Raw genomic sequence first — 26,164 nt, forward strand, 5'->3', positions numbered from 1 at the left:
TTTCAATGAAAAGGTCCTTTTTTTTTATAATAGTTTTAAGCCCAACGAAGGAGTTATCATCATAGGAGCCACAAACTTCCCTGAGGCATTAGATAAGTATTCAAATTTTTGTGATATATTCTAGAATAGTGATGAACTTTAAAAATATTGTGCTAAGTGAAGGAAACCCATCACAAAACATCACATATTATATGATTGCTTTTGTATGAAATGTCTAGAATAAGCAGATCCATAGCAACAGAAAGGAATTTAGTGGTTGCCAGAGGTTAGGGAAAATGGGGAATAACTGCCAGTAGATTTGGGGTTTCTTTCAGCTGGAGAAGAGAGGGAGGGGGTAAAAATTCTCTAAAATTAGATTGTGGTGATGGTTGGGCAACTCTGAATATATTAAAAACCACTGGGTTACACTACCAAACGTAAAATAGATAGCTAGTGGGAAGCAGCAGCAGAGCACAGGGAGATCAGCTCGGTGCTTTGTGACCACCTAGAGGGGTGGGATAGGGAGGGTGGCAGGGAGGGAGATGCAAGAGGGAGGGGATATGGGGATATATGTATATGTATAACTGATTCACTTTGTTATACAGCAGAAAATAACACAACATTGTAAAGCAAATTATACTCCAATAATGATGTTAAAAAAAAAACAACACTGGGTTTTCAACTTCAAATTCTATGATATGAAAATTGTATCTCAGTAAAGCTGCTAAAAGAATCTTCTCACAACTTAAACATCACAAAGCTTTTGGGTGGGGGGTAGAGAGGATTTTTAGAATAAAATTTACTATAGTTTAAAATTTTTATTGGTTTTATTATATAGAAATTATTCATACTTTCATTTGATCTAATAGTTGGTTCTTGCCTAAGACTCTAGTTTAACATTTTGTACTTAATAGCAGTAAGATGGATGTGCAGCTCTCATAATAGATTGCTGTAGAATTATTTGTTCCTTGACTGGCTGACTTGCATGTCTTTGTCTCTGAAGGGTTGTATGCTATCTAGATGCACACATTTATCTATATGAACCTTTGTTCTGCCTTCTGGTTATTGAAACTGTTCTTTGAGCCACGTTTTATAAGGAACTAATCTGAATATTTATGTTCAAAATAAATATTGGTTGCCATTGTCTTTCCATCTTCTCTTTAGGATGTCAGTCCTGTTTAACTTGACCTTCAGCACAGTCAGCTTATTAATTTATATTTTCTTTTTGTATTCTCCCTTTAGCGCCTTAATACGTCCTGGTTGTTTTGACATGCAGGTTACAGTTCCCAGGCCAGATGTAAAAGGTCGAACAGAAATCTTGAAGTGGTATCTCAATAAAATAAAGTTTGATCAGTGTAAGTCTTAATTCGACGATACAGACATTATCTCCATAAAATGGTAATATATCAATCCACCCTGTTTGTGGTCCTTACTCAGGATGTCTTAAAAGACAAATTCCTTTAAATGTCTATTTTTCTCTCCTCTTGTTTGTCCATAAAGTCCATTTCTCAATGAACGTGTGTCCAGAGATTATGTCATTTTGAATCCCGATTCTAAAGAAAGTTTTCTTTTGAGTACTTAGATAATACTTGATGAAATCTATGTATTAATGTTTCTTTAGATGAATGTAAAATATAAAATAATATAAAAAGCACCTGTATATTATGAGCATAGTACCTCATGATATAGTCACTTTGGGGCCAAAAGAGGGGAAGCAGACTATAAAACAAAACACATGGAAATATTATGGAACTACCTGAGTAATAAAAGCAGCTATTAAAGCTGCAGTATTTTCAAAGATATCTGAATCAATTCTTAAAACCAAATATGTTTCCGATAATAAGGGGGGCTTTTATGTCCAAAGTTATTTCAAGATGAAATTCTGAAAACAAAATGTCTATGAATGTGCTTTTTCAGTTTGTGGTTAGGCCATAATTAAAGGTTTGTAAATCGTTATCTGGCAACTCTACCTTTCTCTGTTTATCACAAAGTTATTTAAATATAAGAACTTTTGTGATTTGTCCCAATGACAATTTTAATGGTGTGTTTACTAGCAGTTTTGGCTTTTCCCCTTAGAATTTAGTGAAGTAAGCTTTTGTAAAATTACAGCTCATGATGGCTATCTTCTTTTTTCATTTGCAATGTGAGTTCTTTATGAAGAGCTTTTTATTAGCTCTTCTGAAATTTTAATATTGTGTCCTGTCTGCATATAGCTGTTGATCCAGAAATCATAGCTCGAGGTACTGTTGGCTTTTCTGGAGCAGAGTTGGAGAATCTTGTGAACCAAGCTGCTTTAAAGGCAGCTGTTGATGGAAAAGAAGTGGTAACCATGAAGGAACTAGAGTTTTCCAAAGATAAAATCCTAATGGGTAGGTTTTCTTTTTTTTTTTTTCCCTATCTTATACTGTTCATTATGTTAGAGAAAAAATTCTTTTTTTTTTAAATTGCCACTTGATAATTTTTGGTTTGGTGGTAATTCACTCTTTTTAAAAAACATTTTATTTATTTATTTATTGGCTGCATTGGGTCTTCGTTGCTGCATGCGGGCTTTCTCTAGTTGCGGCGAGCGGGGGCTACTCTTCATTGCGGTGCATGGGCTTCTCATTGTGGTGGCTTCTCTTCTTGTGGAACATGGGCTCTAGGTGCGTGGGCTTCAGTAGTTGTGGCTTATGGGCTCTAGAACTCAGGATCAGTAGCTGTGGCACATGGGCTTAGTTGCTCCGTGGCATGTGGAGTCTTCTTGGACCAGAGCTCGAACCCGTGTCCCCTGCATTGGCAGGCGGATTCTTAACCACTGCGCCACCGGGGAAGTCCAAGAAAAAAATCTTAATTTTGAGAGAAAGTTTATAAAAAAGAAAGGTATAGAAACATGCAAATATATACTCTAACAGAGCAACACAGTTTGGCCTGTTACAGAACAAATACATTATAACTTATATTACACTCTTTGGGGGGCATGAGTGTCCATGTCTTTCCTCTTGTCTGATATTGCTGATAAAAGAATAGTTAATCTTACTGTTTTTCAGAATTTAATTTTTATTTTAAATCTTGAATTGCCTTCAAAACAGGTTAGTTATGATATTCCTGTTAAATTAGAAGTTTATTTTCTAGAAATAGAATAAAGCTTTTCCTTTTGATATAAGGATTAAGATGATAGTTTTTACAGTTTGGTTTTCAGTTGACAAATTATGGTTTACATGGGTTGTAGAGTGGAATCTACTCATTTTTTAAACTTTCAAACTTTTAAAATATTTATTAATGATATTAAATCATATGACTCTAAGAATGACTTTGAGGCAAAGGAGCTTCATTCATTTAAATATACCTTCTTAATGGAGTATTTTACTTAAGTAAATTTTTATTCTTAGGGCCTGAGCGTAGAAGTGTGGAAATTGATAACAAAAACAAAACAATCACAGCGTATCATGAATCTGGTCACGCTATTATTGCATATTACACTAAAGATGCTATGCCTATCAACAAAGCTACAATCATGCCACGAGGGCCAACACTTGGACATGTATCTTTAGTTTTTCTTTTCTTTCAAATAGTGCCCCCCAGGAGCTTATGTAGGAAATTGCTGATGAAAACATTTCAAAAGAAAATTCAGCTACTTCCTAGGTGTGTTCATGCTTTCTTCTTTAACTTCCTCAACTGTCTTGAAATCAGACATACTTGTGAAATTTACCTGCTAATAAAGGATATCCTTAATATTTCAGATAATATATTTACATTATGAAATGTAATTCAGGAATGACAGCAAAATATAATTCTTAAATATGTAGTTGCCCTTTTCCCCTCGAAAGAAATTATGTATCATAGTGACTCGTTCAGTAGTTTTTCTAAGTTTTTTCTCATTGAGTACAAGTTTCATTTTCATATCTTTCTAATTATAGACGTTTATTTTTATTTATTTATGTTTTAAATTTTATTTTTGGCTGCGTTGGTTCTTCTTTGCTGCACGCGGGCTTTCTCTAGTGGAAGTGAGAGGGGGCTGCTCTTCATTGCGGTGCATGGGCTTCTCATTGCGGTGGCTTCTCTTGTTGCAGAGCACAGGCTCTAGGCGTTCGGGCTTCAGTAGTTGTGGTACATGGGCTCAGTGGTTGTGGCTTGCAGGCTCTAGAGCACGGGCCCAGTAGTTGTGGCGCACAGGCTGAGTTGCTCCGCGGCATGTGGGATCTTCCCAGACCAGGGCTCGAACCGTGTCCCCTGCATTGGCAGGCAGATTCTTAACCACTGCACCACCAGGGACGTTCCTATAGACGTTTTAAACATTTTTGTGCAACGAGGGACAGACAGTTGTATTGCAGCATTAACTACTTACTATTTATAAACTGCACTTTTGCTTTCCTCGTTTTATACATAGCTGGTTTGGTCATCAATCACCATGACCATCTCTATTAAATGCCGCTGAGCTTTCAGCATCATGGTATTAAGTAAGGTCACGAGAGACAAATGATAATTCAGGTTATTAATGTTAGTGTTTCAAAACTGTGTCTGAATGTTTTCTTTGTTTTTCAATTGTCTAGGTGTACCTGTTGCCTGAAAATGATCGACGGAACGAAACTAGAGCTCAGCTTCTTGCTCAGATGGACGTCAGTATGGGAGGAAGAGTGGCAGAGGAACTTATATTTGGAGCTGATCATATTACAACCGGTTGGCTGTAAAGAATAGCTTTGGTTCAAATTGTGTTTGTTGGTTTAAAGATTTTTTTTAACTTGAGTTTTATGTATATTTCAAAGTTTTAGGTGCTTCCAGTGATTTTGATAATGCAACCCAAATAGCAAAGCAGATGGTCACCAAATTTGGAATGAGTGAAAAGGTAATAGCTAATTTTAATCCTTCCTCATGTATCAAATGTTGATGTGCCAAGTGTCTCTTTGTGAGAGAGGATTCTCATTATAAATTGATAGATTTTCCCCTGTCTCATTCCAAATGGATTTAACAAAGCTGACTCTAAACTAAATGTCATTTTCTGAGAAATGTAACATACTCTTTCCATTCCAGCTGCTCAAACAGTAAGAGTTATTACTTCATGAATTAACCAAATGATGATATAAATTCTTTAGCATTTTTATTCATATGAGATCGAAGACCTTCTTGTTGAGCTTGCTTACTTTGCCCTTTCCACATACTTCACGTTCCTACGTTATCACTGTGGCTCCATAAAGCAATTCCAGTACTCTGTGAATTGTGGATTTCTGGACTAGAATAGCTGCTAAGGTTTTCTAAGAAGGTACTCAGAACGATACTTAGGATTTAAAATTTTCCCTCTTGCTCACACTTTTTAGTATTATACTTTCAGAAGAATAATGAAGTTTTTTTGCCCTCAAGGGCATTTTTATATTGTATTTTTTCCTTGCCCCCATGATATTTATTTTCTTATGTATAGGATAGTACTTCCTCTGTTACATACATTGGTGTTGGAGGTTTTTCTGTTGGATTTCTTTCTTTTCATTGATTTTAGCTTGGAGTTATGACCTACAGTGATACAGGGAAACTGAGTCCAGAAACTCAATCTGCTATTGAACAGGAAACCAGAATCCTTCTGAGGGTAATGATCTTTTTTTAAATGTTTATTTATCTATTTAGTCAAAATGTGCCTAAATATTTGGGTGCTTGCAAAAAAACTAAAGTTCCTCTGTTTTATAAAGTTAATAGGTGCACCATTGCTGCCATGATTAACTATGTCATAGACTGGATCTTTGACATAGACTGGAACCCCTGATCATAGACTGGATCTTTATTTTATTCTGGCCATAGGCTAAGAACAATTTATATATATATATATATATGTATATATATATACATATATGTGTATATATATATATATTTTTTAAATAAATTTATTTATTTTATTTTTGGCTGCATTGGGTCTTTGTTGCTGCATGTGGGCTTTCTCTGGTTGCAGCGAGCAGGGGCTGCTCTTCGTTGCGGTGGCTTCTCTTGTTGTTGAGCATGGGTTCTAGGGCACGGGCTTCAGTGGCTGTAGTGCGGGGCTTCAGTGGTTGTGGCGTGCGGGCTTAGTTGCTTCGCAGCTTGTGGGATCTTCCAGGACCAGGGATTGAACCCGTGTCCCCTGCATTGGCAGGCGGATTCTTAACCACTGTGCCACTAGGGAAGCCCAGAACAATTTACATTGTGATTTAAATATTCAGTTCTTCTTTAGCTGATATATTTCTAATATTTTATGTATTTTCTTTAATTTGATTATTTTACTTGGACATGGTTATATTCAAAATGTCTAGTAATTGTATTGTGTTTATATGACCTGTGCTTCTTGGTGTTGGTAAATTCACTTTTACATTTTCCACCCAATTTTATAAGGACAAAAATATAATTCGCTAGTAAAATATTGGCAGAAACATTGTACAGGCAAATATGACACTGCCAAAAATGAACTGTTATTACTGCCATTATTCATAAGCTGATAAACTTAATTTAGACTCACCTTTGGAAAGAGAGTTGAAGGATTTAAATGAAAAGTTCAAGGTGGGTTGCAAAAAAAGTCAAATGTATGGAAGTCAGGGATCACCTCTAATGATACTGTATTACAGTATTGAGAGGTGAGTGTGTTACCGAGTAAAAGAATGGAAATTATATCTTTTCTGGCCATTCTAGATTGAGCAAATTGGTGAAATCTCAAGAGGCAAAAGGAGCAAACTCCCTTTCCTTTTAGCACGTATACTGAAAAGAGAAATAGATTTCTGTGTTCACAGACCTTATTTAGAAAGCAGATGAGTACAGTGTATACTTTTATTTCTTAAGTAGCTTTTTGTTTAAGTAGTCCTCAGTTATCTCTATGACAGACTTTGACGTTAAAAATGTAACATTTGAAAGTATGAAAGAGTTATCTTTAGGGAACCAAGCTTTTAAATGCGTTTATCTTTCATAACTAGAAGTCAATAGATTTTATAGTTTTTTTAGGGTGCATAAAGGCTTTTTATCTCATTTAGGGTTTTTGCTTCTCCTAAGGTTTCTGCCTCTTACATATCTGCTTTGTATTTCAGGATTCGTATGAGCAAGCAAAACATATCTTGAAGACTCATGCAAAAGAGCACAAGAATCTAGCAGAAGCTTTACTGACCTATGAGACTTTGGATGTCAAAGAGATTCATATTGTTCTTGAGGGGAAGAAATTGCATGTGAGATGATAGCTCTTGATGCATTGTTGGTTTTATTGCAAGACCATAAGTAGCACTGCAGTAGTCGTATTTTGCAACACTTTTCTCCCATTCTTGGTATCACTCAAGGGTGTGAAACACTTTGTCAGTCTTTTGTCACATTTATCTAATTTTGATTATTCTCATGATGGACATCTACTGCAAACAGCAATTTATTAAAGAAAATAAAGAACTATCAGGATTGAAAACAGCTTGTTTGAGAAATGTCAATCAGTTATTAAGTTGAAAATAAGTAATGATTTTATGGTTGGTTACAGTGCTAGATGTGAATAGAAATTGTGCCTTTAGCTCTTGGGAAGTATTTTTACTTAGGAAAATAAAATTCTTGAAGGATTGTCTTTATTTCTAGATAGTACCACTTATCTTTGATAAAGAAATGATGCTATTTGGCTATTGGTAAATCATATTTCTACATACATCAGTGGAAACTTCATTAAGATGCACTTAATTATGATCTAGATTGACCATATATAAAGTGTTTTTTAAAAAAATCTAAGAGTAGAGAATTGTGAACCTACAGATACAATCGGAATTTAAATGATTATTATAAGCTTTTTAAAATGCAGCTTGCATTTTCAAGGTCTTTTTTTTTTTAACATTACTGTCACTCTGAAAATGAAGTTTATTTCTGAGCAGCAGTATTTTGTTAAATAAACAAGTAACACACCTCAAATTATGAATAACTATGTAATTATGCTTTGCGTTAAAACCAAAATAAAACCAAAAACCCAGTCCCATTCAGAGTGAACTTTTGAATTATGCTGTGTTAGAAATGGAAAGTTGTGTTTATTTTTCAGTCAGATTTTGTGAATATGAATGTGTTGTTACAGAATTTACAGATGACTTTATTTAACTCAGTAGAAAAATTATTTTAGAGCACATTGTAGTGGTTTTACAACCATACTATATTCTTGAAGTGATTTTATTAAAATTACCTACAGTTTTCTAGTAACTTGTAAGCTGTATATGGTCTTCGTTTAGGTTGGTAGAGGGAGCTTGCTACATGATATTCTTGCCCTTTATTTGGGTAATTTAAAATTTTGATGTACTTTCAAACTTAGAGAAACATTACCAGAATAATACCAGGAATTCTCATATACCCTTGATTCAGATATACCAGTTATTTTCATTTGCCCGTTTTTTATTGCCCCTGCTTCCTTTCTCCCTTCCTCCTCTCTTCCCTCCCCTTCTCTCTGTGTTTATATACATATGAGTATACATGTCTTTGCGTGGACACGTTTTCATTTGTCTTGGTAGACTTCTAGAAATTGCTGTGTGATGTGGTGAGTTTCTGTTTAACTTTTTAAGAAACCTGATGAACTGTTTTGAAAGTAACTATATAATGTTCCAACTACCAGTGTATGAAGGTTCCCGTTTCTCCATATCTTGTACAGTGTTTCTTATTGTCTTGTCTTTTTGACAAAGCCAATCTAGTGGGTATGAAGTAGAATCTCATTGTGGATTTAATTTACAGTTCCCTAGGACTAGTGATTTTGAACATCCTCTGCTAGGCTTTTGGTCATTTTTATATCGTCTTTGGAGAAATGTCTGTTGAAATCCTCCCTCCCCTCTTTGGGTTGTTGTCTTCTGTGTTGTAAGAGATCATATATTCTAAAGACAAGTCCTTTATCATATGGATCTTGTTTTTTTTGTTTGTTTGTTTGTTTTTGGCGGTACGCGGGCCACTAGTTGTTGTGGCCTCTCCAATTGCGGAGCACAGGCTCCGGACGCGCAGGCTCAGTGACCATGGCTCACGGGCCCAGCTGGCCGCGGCATGTGGGATCTTCCCAGACCGGGGCACGAACCCATGTCCCCTGCATCGGCAGGCGGACTCTCAACCACTGCACCACCAGGGAAGCCCAATCTTGTTTTTTTTTTAATCCAGTGTGAAAATCTCTGTTGTTTGAGTAGGGTGTTTAGTTCATTCATATTTAATATTTATGTAGTGGCTTTTACATCTGCCATTTGCTATTTGTTTTCTGTTTTTCTCGTATCTAAAGAGATCCCTGTGTTCCTCTTCTTCTTTTTTGGCTGCACAGCATGGCTTGTGGGATCTTAGTTCCCCAACAGGAATTGAACCCGGGCCCTTGGCAGTGAGAGCACAGAGTTCTAACCACTGGACTAACAGGAAATTCCCTGTTCCTCCTATTGTGAGTTATGTCTTAGCAGTTGCTCTAGGGATGACAGTACGCATTTATCACTCTTAATCACAGGCTCCTTCAAAATAATACAAGTTTAATTCTGTCAAAATGTAGTAAATTTGTTGCTTTCTTACCTACTTCTTGGCCCTAAATAGCAGAAAGAAGAGGAGAGGTGACCTAGAGAACCTCAGTCTCTCCACTGGGAAATGGAATAGCCTCTAATTTTAGCCACAGAAGGTTTTCCTCAACTGTATATGTTGGGATTTTGCAAAAATCCTGTTCTGATGAAGCTCCAGATGAGATTGGTGGGAGGAGTGAGTGGTGTGGCTCTTACTCCTTAGCTGCCCAGAATGATTGTCGTCTCTGAAGGGGTTATAGGGAAGTCGTGTCCATATCCCCGTCCCCAACCCCCCACCACCCCTGTACCTCCTCCTTTTAGTTTAGTGTATATTAGCAGGTTGGGCTAGAGGAATCAGCTGCTATGCAGTTGATTTTTTTTTAACCCTTTCCCTTATTTGCCTTTTACTCCTCCCCTTAATCTAAAAGCTCTGTTTAATGCAACTGGAAATCTTTATCCTCCTCCCTCCCCCTTCCTTTATATATTGAGGCTTTGGGGTAGGAGAAAAGTGCACAACCCACGCCCCCCTTCCCCTCTGCATTAATATTCCTTATTTACCCCTTTTCCCTTTCACATTTCGTCCCACTCCTTTTCTGGCAAAAAGGAGACTTTTCCTCTCTGTGACCCTAAGAGCATACTGCACAAGGGAAATCGCCCCCATCCAGATGTGGCTACACTCTTCATTTCTCTTGTCTTCTGCTGCTCTTTTCCTGGTGCTCTTTTTGTCGGGGGGTGTGGGTAATAGAGCAGCCATGGGCTTTTGGGGACTTAAAGTTAAAGCTGTTTGTTTTTTCCTTTTCATTTATAAAAACACTAAATGTTCAATTTCAGAGAACCAAAAATCCCACCTTCCCACCGAACACGACTAAGAGGCATGTCTTCTGCTCCATACCTTTTCTGTTTTTCTTTCTCTCTTGTTAATGCTTTTAAAAACAAATGAGTTTTTTTATATAAATAAAGTTTTTAAAGTGTGAAAAAAAACAAACACAAAAGAATTAAGAAAATGGTCATAGAAACATACATATTGATAATTACCTTAAACGTGAATGGATTAAATGCTCCAACCAAAAGACACAGGCTTGCTGAATGGATACAAACACAAGACCCATATATATGCTGTCTACAAGAGCCCCACTTCAGACCTAGGGACACATACAGACTGAAAGTGAGGGGATGGAAAAAGATATTCCATGCAAATGGAAATCAAAAGAAAGCTGGAGTAGCAATACTCATATCAGATAAAATAGACCTTAAAATAAAGAATGTTACAAAAGACAAGGAAGGACACTATATAATGATCAAGGGATCAATCCAAGAAGAATATATAACAATTATAAATATATATGCACCCAACATAGGACCACCTCAATATATAAGGCAACGGCTAACAGCTGTAAAAGAGGAAATCAACAGTAACACAATAATAGTGGGGGACTTTAACACCTCACTTGCACCAATGGACAGATCATCCAAAATGTAAATAAATAAGGAAACAGAAGCTTTAAATGACACAATAGGCCAGATAGATTTAATTGATATTTATAGGACATTCCATCCAAAAACAGCAGATTACACTTTCTTCTCAAGTGCGCACAGAACATTCTCCAGGATAAATCACATCTTGGGTCACAAACCAAGCCTCAGTAAATTTAAGAAAATTGAAATCATATCAAGCATCTTTTCTGACCTCAACACTATGAGATTAGAAATGAATTACAGTGGAAAAACACAAAATACACAAACACATGGAGGCTAAACAGTAAATTACTAAATAACCAAGAGATCACTGAAGAAATCAAAGAGGAAATCAAAAAATACCTAGAGACAAATGACAATGAAAACACAACAATCCAAAACCTATGGGATGCAGCAAAAGCAGTCTTAAGAGGGAAGTTTATAGCTATACAAGCTGACCTCAAGAAACAAGAAAAATCTCAAATAAGTAATCTAACTTTATACCTAAAGGAACTAGAGAAAGAAGAACAAACAAAACCCAAAGTTAGCAGAAGGAAAGAAAACATAAAGATCAGAGCAGAAATAAATGAAATAGACACAAAGAAAATAATAGCAAAGATCAATAAAACTAAAAGCTGGTTCTTTGAGAAGATAAACAAAATTGATAAACCATTAGCCAGACTCATCAAGAAAAAGAGGGAGAGGACTCAAATCAATAAAATTAGAAATGAAAAAGGAGAAGTTACAACACACACCGCAGAAAGACAAAGCATCTTAAGAGGCTACTACAAGCAACTCTATGCCAATAAAATGGACAACCTGGAAGAAATGGACAAATTCTTAGAAAGGTATAACCTTCCAAGACTGAACCAGGAGAAACAGAAAATATGAACAGACCAATCACAAGTAATGAAATTGAAGCTGTGATTAAAAATCTTCCAACAAACAAAAGTCCAGGAGCAGAGGGCTTCACAGGTGAATTTTATCAAACATTTAGAGGAGAGCTAACACCCATCCTTCTCAAACTCTTCCAAAAAATTGCAGGGGAAGGAGCACTCCCATACACATTTTACGAGGCCACCATCACCCTGATACCAAAACCAGAGAAAGATATGACAAAAAAAGAAAATTACACACCAATATCACTGATGAATATAGATGCAAAAATCCTCAACAAAATACTAGCAAACAGAATCCAACAATGCATTAAAAGGATCATACACCATGATCAACTGGGATTTATCCCAGGGATGCAAGGATTCTTCAATATACACAAATCAATCAATGTGATACACCATATTAACAAATTGAAGAATAAAAACCATATGATCATCTCAATAGATGCAGAAAAAGCTTTCAACAAAATTCAACACCAATTTATGATAAAAACTCTCCAGAAAGTGGGCATAGAGGGAACGTACCTCAACATAATAAAGGTCATATATTACAAACCAACAGCAAACGTCATTCTGAATGGTGAAAAACTGAAAGCATTTCCTCTAAGATCAGGAACAAGACAAGGATGTCCACTCTCACCACTATTATTCAACATACTTTTGGAAGTCCTAGCCTCAGCAATCAGAGAAGAAAAAGAAATAAAAGGAATATAAATTGCAAAAGAAGAAGTAAAACTGTCACTGTTTGCAGATGACTTGATACTACACATAGAGAATCCTAAAGATGCCACCAGAAAACTACTAGAGCTAATCAAAGAATTTGGTAAAGTTGCAGGATACAAAATTAATGCACCGAAATCTCTTGCATTCCTATACACTAATGATGAAAAATATGAAAGAGAAATTAAGGAAACACTCTCATTTACCATTGCAACAAAAAGAATAAAATACCTAGGAATAAACCTACCTAGGGAGACAAAAGATCTGTATGCAGAAAAGTATAAGACACTGATGAAAGAAATTAAAGATGATACCAACAGATGGAGAGATAAACCATGTTCTTGTATTGGAAGAATCAATATTGTGAAAATGACTATACTACCCAAAGCAATCTACAGATTCAATGCAATTCCTATCAAATTACCAATGGCATTTTTTACAGAACTAGAACAAAAAATCTTAAAATTTGTATGGAGACAAAAAAGACCCCGAATACCCAAAGCAGTCTTGAGGGAAAAAAAACGCAGCTGGAGGAATCAGACTCCCTGACGTCAGGCTATATTACAAAGCTACAGTAATCAAGACAATATGGTACTGGCAGAAAAACAGAAACATAGATCAATGGAACAAGATAGAAAGCCCAGAGGTAAACCCACACACCTACGGTCAACTAATCTATGACAAAGGAGGCAAGGATATACAATGGAGAAAAGACAGTCTCTTCAATAAGTGGTGCTGGGAAAACTGGACAGATACATGGAAAGAATGATATTAGAACACTCCCTAACACCATACACAAAAATAAACTCAAAATGGATTAGAGACCTAAATGTAAGACTGGACACTATAAATCTCTTAGAGGAAAACATAGGAAGAACACTCTTTGACATTAATCACAGCAAGATCTTTTTTGATCCACCTCCTAGAGTAATGTAAATAAAAACAAAAATAAACAAATGGGACCTAGTGAAACTTCAAAGCTTTTGCACAGGAAAGGAAACCATAAACAAGATAAAAAGACAACCCTCAGAATGGGAGAAAATATTTGCAAACAAATCAACGGACAAAGGATTAATCTCCAAAACATATAAACAGCTCATGCAGCTCAATATTAAAAAAACAAACAACCCAATCCAAAAATGGGCAGAAGACCTAGATAGACAGTTCTCCAAAGAAGACATACAGATGGCCAAGAAGCACATGAAAAGCTGTTCAACGTCACTAATTATTAGAGAAATACAAATCAAAACTAGAATGAGGTATCACCTCACACCAGTTAGAAGGGGCTTCATCAGAAAATGTACAAACAACAAATGCTGGAGAGGGTATGGAGAAAAGAGAACCCTCTTGCACTGTTGGTGGGAATGTAACTGATACAGCCACTATGGAGAACAGTATGGAGGTTCCTTAAAAAACTAAAAATAGAATCACCATATGATCCAGCAATCCCACTACTGGGCATATACCCAGAGAAAACCATAATTCAAAAAGACACATGCACCCCAATGTTCACTGCAGCACTATTTACCGTAGGCAGGTCATGGAAGCAACCTAAATGCCCATCGACAGACGAATGGATAAAGAAGATGGGGTACATATATACAATGGAATATTACTCAGCCATAAAAAAGGAATGTAATCGGGTCATTTGTTGAGACGTGGATGGATGCAGAGACTGTCATACAGAGTGAAGTAAGTCAGAAAGAGAAAAACAAATATCGTATATTAACGCATATATGTGGAACCTAGAAAAATGGTACAGATGAACTGGTTTGCAGGGCAGAAATTGAGGCACAGTTGTAGAAAACAAACGTATGGACACCAATGGGTGAAAACCGCAGGGGGTTGGGATGGTGGTGGGATGAATTGGGAGATTGGGAATGACATGTATACACTGATGTGTATAAAATTGATGACTAATAAGAACCTGCTATATACATTAAAAAAAAGACAAATCAAAGAAAAAAGCAAGAAATGTAAAAGTGAAAGTTTAAAGCCTGTTTCATCACAAGCGTCCCTTTATCATTTCACATCCATGAGCTCTGTAAATGGTTTAAAACAGTGGTTCTCAAGTGTCACCTGAGCATCCCTGGAGTCCCAAGACTCAACCGTTCAAGGGGTCCAAGAGGTCAAAACTATTTTCACAATAACAGTAAACGTTATTTCCATTCTCATTCTGTTTTAAGTGTACAGAGGAGTTTTCCAGAGACAAGATATGTGATAACATCATACTTCTAATGGCTAATAGAATGTATGATTGTGTGTGCTTGTATTTTAAATTTTTCAGTTTTATTTTCCAATACAGTAAACATCAGTAGATACAACCTACTTAAACAAAAGTTCCTTGGAATTCTCAATAATTTTTAAAAGTATAAAAGGATCCTATATCTGCATCATAAAAAACAACAAACAAATAAATAAAAGGATCTTAAAGCCCAAAACTTTCAGAATTGCTGTTGTAAAAGATTGTGTCTATCAAATCGTCATTAAGGTATGATTACTTTCCCCAACTTTTAATAATCAAAGACCACACACACACACACACACACACACACACACGCACACACACACACACACACACAGAGTCTGCTAATCAAAACATCTGGTTGGCTTAAGCTCATCCGTGTAACACCACTGAAATGAAATAATTAAATTTGAAATACAATTGACATGTTAGCAAGTGAAGCTTTACTCTAGGTTAAGGTCAGAATTCTAATAAGCATTTTATAAAACTGGAAAAATCTTAGAATCTAATAATTAACCTCTGAGAATCCCTAAGAAGTACAGAGATTCCAAACTGAGAACTTTAGGGTATTGAAACGTACATAGAAACATCTGAGTTAAAGCTTACATTTTAAAAATATCTTTTTCTTATGCTTGTAAATATCTTTTTTTCAAAACATGGATACCAACAATAACATGTGCCTTATTTATGTCAAATCCTTCAATTAAACTTGCAAAAACAAAAGAAAAAAGAATTAGGAATATGAAGGCTGAGAGCATTTCAAATATTTTAGTGTACCTCTTTCCAGAGTGAAATTTGCACTGCAAAATTTACCTGATCTGGCTGTTTGTAAATCCTTCATTCCTACTGTTTTATTAGGAACACAATCTTTCACTCCAACTGCAGGCTGAATGGGTTTTGAAACAAGTTGATTAATAAATAATCTACATTTGATACAATCTGTAGTTAATAATTCAAGACAAAAATATAAGTTTTTACCTTCAAGTGAGGATATTTTTCAGGAGAATCTAAAAGGCAAAAAGGACATAGAATCAATTACACGTAACTATGAAAGCCAACTATATATTCATGCAGTTAGTACTGAGCAGAATCCTCATGCTTGGCCTTGGCAGTGAATACTTTAGGTTTTGGTGTTTTGTTTCTTGGGGGAAGTTAGGACTGCAACAAGACAGACATATGAATCCACTATAGATACTGAAGAAAAAATAGGAGTACAGGTTTAACAAAACATGCAGTTAAGATTTCAAAACTAAGATTATGTTCCAAAAGCCTTTATAAAATAGAAAAATGCACATGTACCAATGTGAACATGCTGATTGATGAGGAGAAAAGTGATCTTTAATCAGAGGAACAAATCATGACCCCGAGAAGGTAAATGTGAAAGCTGATGGTAAAATGCAACAGCATATCTTGAATGCAATACAGCAGCATCATTTACACCATTATACTACAAGTATTTATCATGTTCTTCAATTTGTCCTGTAATTTAGGAAGTGCACAGTTGGGATGACAGCTCAGTTGAATGTATAATTCATTTCTCATCAGAGAAAGTGTTATGAACTGATCAGCTTGGATATACACTTTTAGAATAATAGTTCATAAAAATATTCATTTTTTTACATACCCATGTGGGCTACTGGTATGCCTACATTTCTTGGATCCTCTAGTTTAGTCATCTTAAAGTTTCTCGATCCACTCATGCAAGAAGGTATATAAGGCACATCTAAGAAATAAGGTATTATAAGTTTTCAATATCGAAGTACGATTATCAAAAAGGAAAAAGTAAATTTTACTGCCACAGAATTATTAGATATTAAAAATCTTTCATATTTCAAAATCAGTGTAGTATTTACTGAAAATAACAATTTTAACATTTAGGGAATGAACCCTATTAATTTCTTTTGTTTCCAAAATTAGTTTGGTTCAGTATATCATGCTAATGTTTAAGAGGATTTTTGTGAAACAATTATCATCAAAAAATTAGCTATCTTAGGGACTCCCCTGGTGGTCCAGTGGTGAAGACCCCATGCTTCTACTGCAGGGGGCATGGGTTCAATCCCTGGTTGGGGAAATTAAGATCCCACATGCCAAGCCAAGCGGCCAAAAAAAAAAAAAAATACAAAAAAAAAACCTATCTTTAAAAAAAAAAAAACAACCAATGCTTCCATATTCAAATTAATCTCATTTGAATAACACATACCAACACAACATATATCTTTGATGCCTGATAGTTACAAGGAGGAGCTGGGGTTTACCTCAATTCTAGCACCCACTCCTGCTTCCAGTATTCTCTGGAGCAGCAATGACCTAACCTTGTTTCAGTGTAAATACACTGAAGTCATCTAACGAGAGTTCTCTCAAGTTTCCTCATCACCTCCACAATCACCTCCCTAACACACTACTTTCCCCCCTCTTTCCTTTCACTATATTCTTTCCTCTTCAAAGGTAGTCTCTGGATCTGTGGTCTTAATTCTTCCCCTTTGACATTCTTTTTATGGATCATCCCCACCACTTCTTTTTTCCTCTTTGCTTAGCAGTGGCACCTTACATCTATAAGTTCTACTTCAACGCTTTGCTACCCTCTTAAATATGGAATATTTAAATATGAAATATGGAAGCATTGGTATAAAAAATGATATAAACACACTCAGAAAGAAAAACAAAATAATGCTTTTCCTTGACCCTGTTCTGTCTTGAACTATCCAGTGGCTCTTCTTCCAGAGTTCTCTCAATGCAAGCCTACACCCTTGCTACTCTGAGAGCTTGTCAGAAATGCACAATCCCAGACCTGCTGCTCAGCATGTGCACTTTTCACAAGGTCCCCAGGGGACTAATTAAAATTTGAGAAACTCTGATCTATGAGTCTGCTTCTACATTCCCACAGTAAGAGTGGGAAAGCTTTGCTGTTCGTCTCTGACAAGTTTCGGTGCTGGAAGCTCACTTCAAATTTGTCTCACGTTTCAAATACTCTGCTCTTCCCTTTTCTAAAGACCTATTTTACTTTGCCCCCGTCCTCCACAGACCCCTGCTGCCTTTTCCTTCATTTACTCCCTGTAACCTCTGCCTCTTTCATTCTTTAGTCCTTCTTTCCTCTTCCTCATTTCCCGACTTTCCTTAGGTTGTAGAGTACCTTGAAACGGAACTAATAATTTAGCTCCTTAAAGGGGACTCTCACTTTAATCTGTGGCTGACACCAGATAAGATACACAGCTTCCCTCCTTTTCTCGTCTTTTTCCTCACTATGCATTTGACAGGTGATTTTCTTTTTTTTTTTTTTACATCAACAGTGTTATGTTTTTTAATAGTTTTCAGAATATAAGCTGCATAGCTTTTTAGAATAAAAAATGATATAACTTCAGGTACATGCTTTAGGACACTTGGTTAAACAACAAGCAAACTGTGTCTTTGAGGACCACCTCAAAAGGGTGGCACACTTCACAGTGAAACTTGGTAACAGACATGGAGATGGATGATTATATCATGGCATGTTGTCTACAAAAGAACATCTGGACACTCAGAGCTTAAATAGAACACAGCACACAGTTAAGTATTCAAGCACTGCTTTTTGGCCAAATAAAAACTGCCTAAAAACTGCTGATGGATTTTTGACAAGAAAAAAAGATGTAGCTGCTTAGTTCTTCTGATACAGCGCTTCTTTTCCAGAATGAGACAGGCTCAGTTCAACTTGAAATCAGTGTGAGGAATGATTCTTCCTCTTAACCGACAGGTGATTTTCTTTGGCTATTAGAATATATCAGAATTCCCATTTTAAATCAACATGCTGTCAAATGACTTTTTCATAAAAATATAGTTCTTACCTTCTATTTGTCCATTTAATATATTTTTTCCTCTTTGACCTGCAGCTCCAGATAAATGATCAACATACTTCTCTGGAAGACTCTCAGAGATACTCTGTTAAAATTGATATTAATAATGAGTTGCATAAAGCTTTCCTAATCCCCTTCTAATAGCGGAAAATACCCTACTTTTTAAAAATTTCCTACTTTACAAGCAATTAGATGTAAAAATAAGAGAAGCATGCATTGAAAACCCAAACATTTAAATAGAAAACTTCATATACACTCTGTAGATCAAGTCTATCTTTTATCCTCATTTGGCTACTGACTCTGTAAACTGAGCATGGAAAGCCAGAGGAATTATTTTCACAGACAAAAAATGTGCCTGACTTACAGGCACATTTCAGCAAAGAATTAACTTCAAAACACCTAACTCTACTTTACATTCCTTGTCAAAAGAAGAGAGTATTTTTTAAAAATATGTGTTTAAATAAATGCTTTAATAAGTACACTTGCTATAAATTTAAAATATTTCTAAAGACAGAAATTTTTTAGTATTAAATTAATATACTTGGCATGAAAAGAAACCATGAAGTATGTCATGTTGAGCATAAACAGAACACTGTAGAAGCTGCTTCATTTAGGTAAACAAGGGCTTATAAGAATCTGTTATTTGATAAAATTTTTATTGATAGGAAAAATAGTTGAATAAAATAGCGAAGTAGTAAGAAAAACTTTTATGTTTAAATAATAGCAGAAAATTTAAATATAGTTATCCAACTCTTCAAAAAAGTACAGCAAGCTTTAATAAGGGAAGAAAAAGAACTTTTATTTATTAATCATCTAAATGTGCCAAGCTTTTCTTATGCACATTTTATTTTCTACATACAACAACAATGATAAAAGTGATTGTAAGGACAGTTACCCCACTTCCTGTTTCCTGGTCATTCCAAGATGCGAGAGTGTAATGATGGGATCCTCTGCTCTCTTTGTCCAGAATGTCCCTCCCCTGGACCCTCACGTGACTGGCTCCTTCCCATCCTCCGCTTGGTAGCTTTTCTCACATGCAGATCTTTTCTGACTACCTAAATTCCACTCCCATTCCCATCCCCATCCTAACTACAAACTCTCTCAATGTTGCCTAACGTAACATTCTCCATTTTCTTTGTCTCTCACTGTTGTGGCCTCTCCCATTAAGGAGCACAAGGTCCGGACGCGCAGGCTTAGCGGCCATGGCTCACGAGCCCAGCCGCTCTGCGGTACGTGGGATCTTCCTGGACCGGGGAACGAACCTGTATCCCCTGCATCGGCAGGTGGACTCTCAACCATTGCGCCACCAGGGAAGCTCTCGGCATTTTCTTTACATGAAGGAGTTAATAGTGACTTATAAAGGATTCCTGTTTGGTTTTATGTTCCCACCACTACAGCCTTACCCCTCAATTGGTACAGTCAGTGTCTAACTGCCCCGTATATAGTTGGTATTCAATAACAGGAATTTATTTAAGATCAAAACATTTAAAATGTCGAGAGGACCTCAAGTACCAAAGCACTTGATACCTATAGGAGATCTCCGATAACAGTGTATAGAAACTTAACATACCCCAAGCTAGAAATCCACATGCCCATTCTAATTTTCCTATTCTTAACACTACTGTCATTTTATTGTCCTTCAGGTTTTAAAAAAGTGCCCCAGCATTTAGTGAGTCACTAATTGCCACTGTGATCATTTTTGTCTTACATTTCTATAGCACCCTTTACAGTTTACAAGGTGTGTTCACAGCTGTTACCACATCTGTTCCCTACACCTACCTGAGAAGTGGGTAACAGTACCATTTATACGAAGGACGTCACTGACGCTCAACCAGGGTAGACAAGTTTTTCCGAGATCCCACAGGTAGTGACAGAACCAGGATGCTACCATGTCTTTTGACTTTAAACACAGTGCTGTATCACTGCAGCAGCTGCCTATGTCTAACAGATCAGGCCCTTCTTATCTCTTTCCATAGCTGTCACCTTACAACAGGTCATCATTACTTTATATTTACGTTACTTCAAGTATGGCTGCCATAAAGGTACTCAACGCACACTAGTTTATCCAAAATGGTGTGTACTTATTAAAACATCGCTAAACCAAACTGTTGTTATTATAACGCCACATACTTATTATTCCCCATTTTTTTGCTTCTCTTGAAACGTTCCTTGCAGATCTATTTGAAAATCCAAATGTACTAATACTTTCAAGTCTCAGGCACTATCTTTTTCAGGTCTAAGTGGTAAAAAACTACATTTCAACCTGTTTCTCTCTGAACCTCACTAGGAGTTTTACACATCCATATGTACCAAAGAAACATACATTTGCTTGGGAGACTGGGACTGACAGATACACCCTACTATATATAAAATAGATCAATAATAAGGACCTCCTGTATAGCACAGAGAACTCTACTGAATACTCTGTAATGGCCTATATGGGGAAGGAATTGAAAAAAGAGTGGATATATGTATAACTGATTCACTTTGCTGTATATCTGAAAGTAACACAACATTGTAAATCAACTATACTCCAACAAAATTTTTTTAAAAAAGGAAAAGAAAAAAGAAACATACATTTGGCCATAGGCTGACCTGGAATAATGCTTCAGTTTTTAGATAAATTTAACTTCAGAACCCAAACTGATTCCTTATGACTTCTAAGTCTTGGTTTTTGCTCTGTGCTACACTGGTTTCATTAGGTGAATCTTGCAAATTAACAAAAGTGCACTATGTGGTAGTTACTATACTTAGCACACAATTATTTAATTAATTACAGGTTAAAAATATAAGGAAAAACTTTTGATGGGCAAATGCAAAGGTGAGAAAGTAAAGTCAAAGCATCCCCCCTTTTATGTTTTAGCATCACTCAGTGCTTATATTTTAAAATAAAAAAAATAATAATAATAGAAGACAGTACCTCAGAATCCCAAGGTGATTCTATACCTTCCTCTTCTCCTAATCCTAATGCTGACATCATATCTGTAGAATGCAGCCAAAGATACATTAATGAGAACATTTACTGCTATGAATTTTAAATACATATATGTCTATCTCCATCCACAAATATTTAAATAAAATAAAGTAGCAGAAAAGAATTTCAGAAGGTTGAGGCATTTTCAGGAAGAAAAAGAGTTGGTAGTAGTTGGGATACTTCTGAAGAAACAGAGCAAAAGAAACATACTTTAAAAGAAATGGAAAGAAGAAAAAAAAGGGCTTCCCTGGTGGCGCAGTGGTTGAGAGCCCGCCTGCCGACGCAGGGGATATTGGTTTGTGCCCCGGTCCGGGAAGATCCCACATGCCGCAGAGTGGCTGGGCCCGTGAGCCGTGGCCACTGGGCCTGTGAGTCCGTAGCCTGTGCTCCGCAAAGGGAGAGGCCACAGCAGTGAGAAGCCCACGTACCGCAGAAAAAATAACAAGAAAGAAACGGGTAGTATATTTGGATCTACACGCTTTACATGTTTTTAGACTAGCCTTTAAGCATAGAAAAAAATTCATAAATATTCACTAACTCACCACTCCTATTATTTTTCTGAGCTCCATCAACAGAAGTCAAATTGTTATGATCTGTTTGCTCTTGTGGAGCGCTTTCAATATCAGTATCATTTTCTTTTTCTCCAATTTCTGGATTTGTTGTTCCTTCCTATAAAAACAAAACAAAACAAACACCTCATTCCAGAAAACATCATATTCATTCATTTGGTCATTCAATCAATCAGTAAGACCACAAATATTTACTGGATCTATCAAATCATCGGCACTATCCTGGGAGAAAAGCTGGAAATATAAATAGAAGACCGATTCTGCTCTGTATTCCAGGAGAAATAGAGCTACATGAAAACAAGTAAGAACAGCAAAGTATCATTCAAAAGCTCTACAATTGATGTGAACAGAGTACAGGAAGGGCACAAGGAAAGAGGAGTCAGCTGTATCTGGGTAGCTCAGGAAATGCTGCAAAGTCAGGTCTGTGTCTTAAAAGACACACACAGTGTAGAGCACGGACGTGAAGGGGATTCTAGAAAGGGCAGCCTGAGCAAAAGGACGAGGCGTGAAACAACATAACAAGTCACGTGGAAAACTAGAACACAGTTACCGGGAATGGTATGGAGAGACAAAACTGGAGGATCAGAGCCAAACCAAAAAAAGCAAGTGTCCTCCTAGAACATGAACTTTCTCCTCCATGTGATGGGGATCCATTACATAAGTAGAGGTGTTACATCTTCACAAATATATTTTAGAAAGGTCACTCTGGCAGCAACGTAAAGATGAACATCAGGGGAGCAAAACTAGAAAAGAGCATTTCAAAATTATAAGTGAGAAAGTAATAGGAAATGAAAAATGGTAAGCAGGTAGAAAATACTGAACTTGATGAGCAACAGGATGTGGTGATTTCAGGGAGGGATGGAGTCCAGGATTTTTCCTGCTTTGGTATTTCAGTGATGTTATCTAATAGGATGGGGAAGACAGATGACAGAGTAGCTTACAAAGAGTCAGGAAAGAGGAAAGCATCAGGGACAATGTCTTCAGTTTGAGGCATAACAAATTTGAGGCACCCAGGGGACTTAGAGGAAAGATTTGGATAAATGCATTTGGATTAGTAATAGATAAACTTATTCAGGAAAAGCATATGATGTTAAGATAAATATCTGTAAAATATACTAACCTGATATAATTAAATGATGCACACCTATGCAGAGTTCTGAACTTTTGAAAATATAAACAAGACTGGGGAAGAAAACTATGAGATTCAATTTTTCGATTATATATTGCAACATTTGTTTAAGCATATAAAATATACTCTTTCATGAATATGTGCAAATATTCATTTCTGGGATATTATAGCAATAAGCATTTTTAAGTTTAATGAAAAGATTTAACTGTAAAACACCAACTCAAGAGACTACAAGAAAACTCCTTTTCAAAAATTAATCTTAAAAGACAAGTTTTAAATTGTAGAAGAGAATGTTTATGTGATTATGGAATTATGAGGCATTTTTAAGTACTACTATGATGTATGGAAGAAATATAAAACCCTATTTTACAATTCACATGGTTTCCTTATTCACCTGTGAACAGCACGCTAATAACTCTTACTATCTACGCCTTATAGAATGGCAGTTAAAGATTGGGGAAATGCTATAGAACTAAAAAAAAAATTAGTAAAACTATGATTATCATAGTTGGAGATTTAAAAGTTCTCAGATACATCTGTGATTAACAAACAGGACCCAATATTCACATGAGGGAAGAACAAAGGGACTAAAAAATCAAGTAACCAGGATTCCTGGGTTTTAGATATGAAAAAATTTACATGTTAGTTTAACTTGTATAACAAAATATTTACATGCTAGTTTAACCATAAATACTGAAGTTAATAAAGTTTCTCAAGAATAACATGAAATGTACCTACTGCTGGAGATATTTTAAAAAGTAAAAAATTATCTTGCAAAGATAATTTTGTACACTCTGCTGGTAATTTTCCTTCCTTATTATTTTATAATAACAAGTAGTTTATATTAGAAAAAAATCATAAATTGTGATTTCATTCATTTGATGTGTGTATATGTGCCCATTATGTGCAGATATTACTAGGAAAAGATAAATCAGAATCTCTCCCGAAAAAATGATTTCTATATTTTTTTCTTTAAGACTGTTGCAGTTTAAAATTTTCTCATTTAATGACTTGGAATTAAGAACCTCATTTACACAATTAGAAATTATAATCTTAGTGAAAGACTAGATAAAATACTTATTTACTTCCTCTCTGTTTATTCTCAAAAAGATCTAAAACACCTACCAAGATGATTCCAAACAGTAAGATAAATTAGTTAAGTATATACCAAACAGTAAGTAAGAAACCACAAGAAACAGAAGGGCCCCAAATTCTTAATTCATAATAAATCTGATAAGGCCTAAAACAGAGCTCTTCTTGCATTATCTATGAACAAAGGTTTTGCTAGATTAAATATAAGACATAACCTTATTAATTTAAAAGTGAGAATTTTTTAAAAAGGAAAAAACTTCAAATTAAAACTAACTTCCACATGGAACTATATTCAATACCTTGTAATAAACTATAATGGAAAAGAATTGAAAAGAATATAGATATATACATCTATATGTATAACCAAGTCATTTTGCTGTACACCTGAAACTAACACAGTATTGTAAATCAATTACACTTCAATTAAAAAACAACAACAACCAAAAAAAGGTAAGGATCAAATTCTCTTTCCGTTCTTCATAAAAATCAACTATATGTCATTCAAAAGAGTATGAGCATTTTTTCCCATGACCTGATTTTCTCTTGTTAATTTGAATTTGAAATAATTTCTATCATATTTTATAATATAGAGTTCCTGCTCTCACTTAACCCCACTATTTCTGTTGTTTGTATAATAATCTCTCTCATCTTGACTCTCACTCAATCTTTAAATTCATCTTGTCCTTCTTAAATGAATTATTCCCCTTCATCCCCCTCCCCATCTTCATATTCATCTAGTTGTTCTTTCTAGTTGCTTTCTCATTCTTTCCTTTCATAATGGCATACTTCAGAATGGTTTACTGCCACCAACGTTCATAAATCTCAATCCTGCACATATATTGCTCTTGTTATTACACTGTTTTCTATCATGATCTTGAGAAATTCCATTTCTGTAAGGGATCCTTTTCAACACTGTAAGAATCAGGGGGCTGGTATGCGAAAAAGCACAGAAAAAAAAAGTTAAAAACAAAACAGAACAACTTACCTTTGTAAGACCAAGGCCTGCTAAAGACTTGAGAGGTTTTGGGAGAGGTTCAGGTGATGGGAAAGCAGGATGAGAGACGCCCTGGATTGATGGTTTGGGAAAGGTTTTGACCACATCTTCATTTCCACTATCAGAACTATTATGCTCAAAGAAGGTTCTCTCTTCTGGTCTCACGATGCCACATTTTGCTTCTACTATAGTGAAACCAAGGTGGAGTACATGAGAACATCCGTAATTTCAAATCAGTGAATAACACAAGAAGGACAGTCTTCAAATAACTTACTGTTTTTCTTGGATTGCTGAGAAGCACTCATTAGCTTTGTTAAGCTTGGTTTCAGGACATTCTAGAGAAGAAAACAAGAGCTTTAAGAATAAGAAGTATTGGGAATTCCCTGGTGATCCAGTGGTTAAAACTCCATGCTTCCACTGCAGTGGGCATGGGTTCAACCCCTGGTCGGGGAAATAAGATCCTGCACCGCTTGTGGGATCTTAATTCCCCGACCAGGGATTGAACCTGGGTCCTTGGCAGTGAGAGCGTGGAGTCCTAACCACTGGACAACCAGGGAATTCCCTGAATATACGCTTAATGGAATGCTTCAGAAAACACAGCGAAATCCCTTCATAATATGGATTTTGAGAAACAGAATTTTAATTTCTAAATTTCCATAATTTCGACTGTTATTTTAGGCTTAATGCAGAACCAAAGACAGAAACAGAGAAAAAAAAAGCTCTCTCCTAACAACTCTATGATACCAAAATAAAAACTGTCCAAGAAAAAAGAACTAGATGATATATGCTACATAGTTTTGGAACTGAAAAGCCCCAGGAAAATTCTATGATTATTACAGTA

General features: G+C 35.9%; 1 protein-coding gene across 1 annotated transcript in view; it reads right to left on the minus strand.

Moving 5' to 3' along the window:
• LOC307050997 (ankyrin repeat domain-containing protein 26-like) overlaps positions 1–26,164 on the minus strand; it is a gene marked incomplete at its 5' end in the record, with an annotated part of 144,022 nt that overhangs the window by 92,765 nt on the left and 25,093 nt on the right. Inside the window, 2 exon segments of the mRNA XM_079701311.1 lie at positions 25,311–25,508; positions 25,598–25,658. Of these exon segments, the coding sequence (XP_079557437.1) occupies positions 25,311–25,508; positions 25,598–25,658 (259 nt within the window).

This window comes from Hyperoodon ampullatus, assembly GCF_949752795.1.
Source record: "Hyperoodon ampullatus genome assembly, chromosome: 3".
Taxonomy (NCBI): Eukaryota; Metazoa; Chordata; class Mammalia; order Artiodactyla; family Ziphiidae; genus Hyperoodon; species Hyperoodon ampullatus.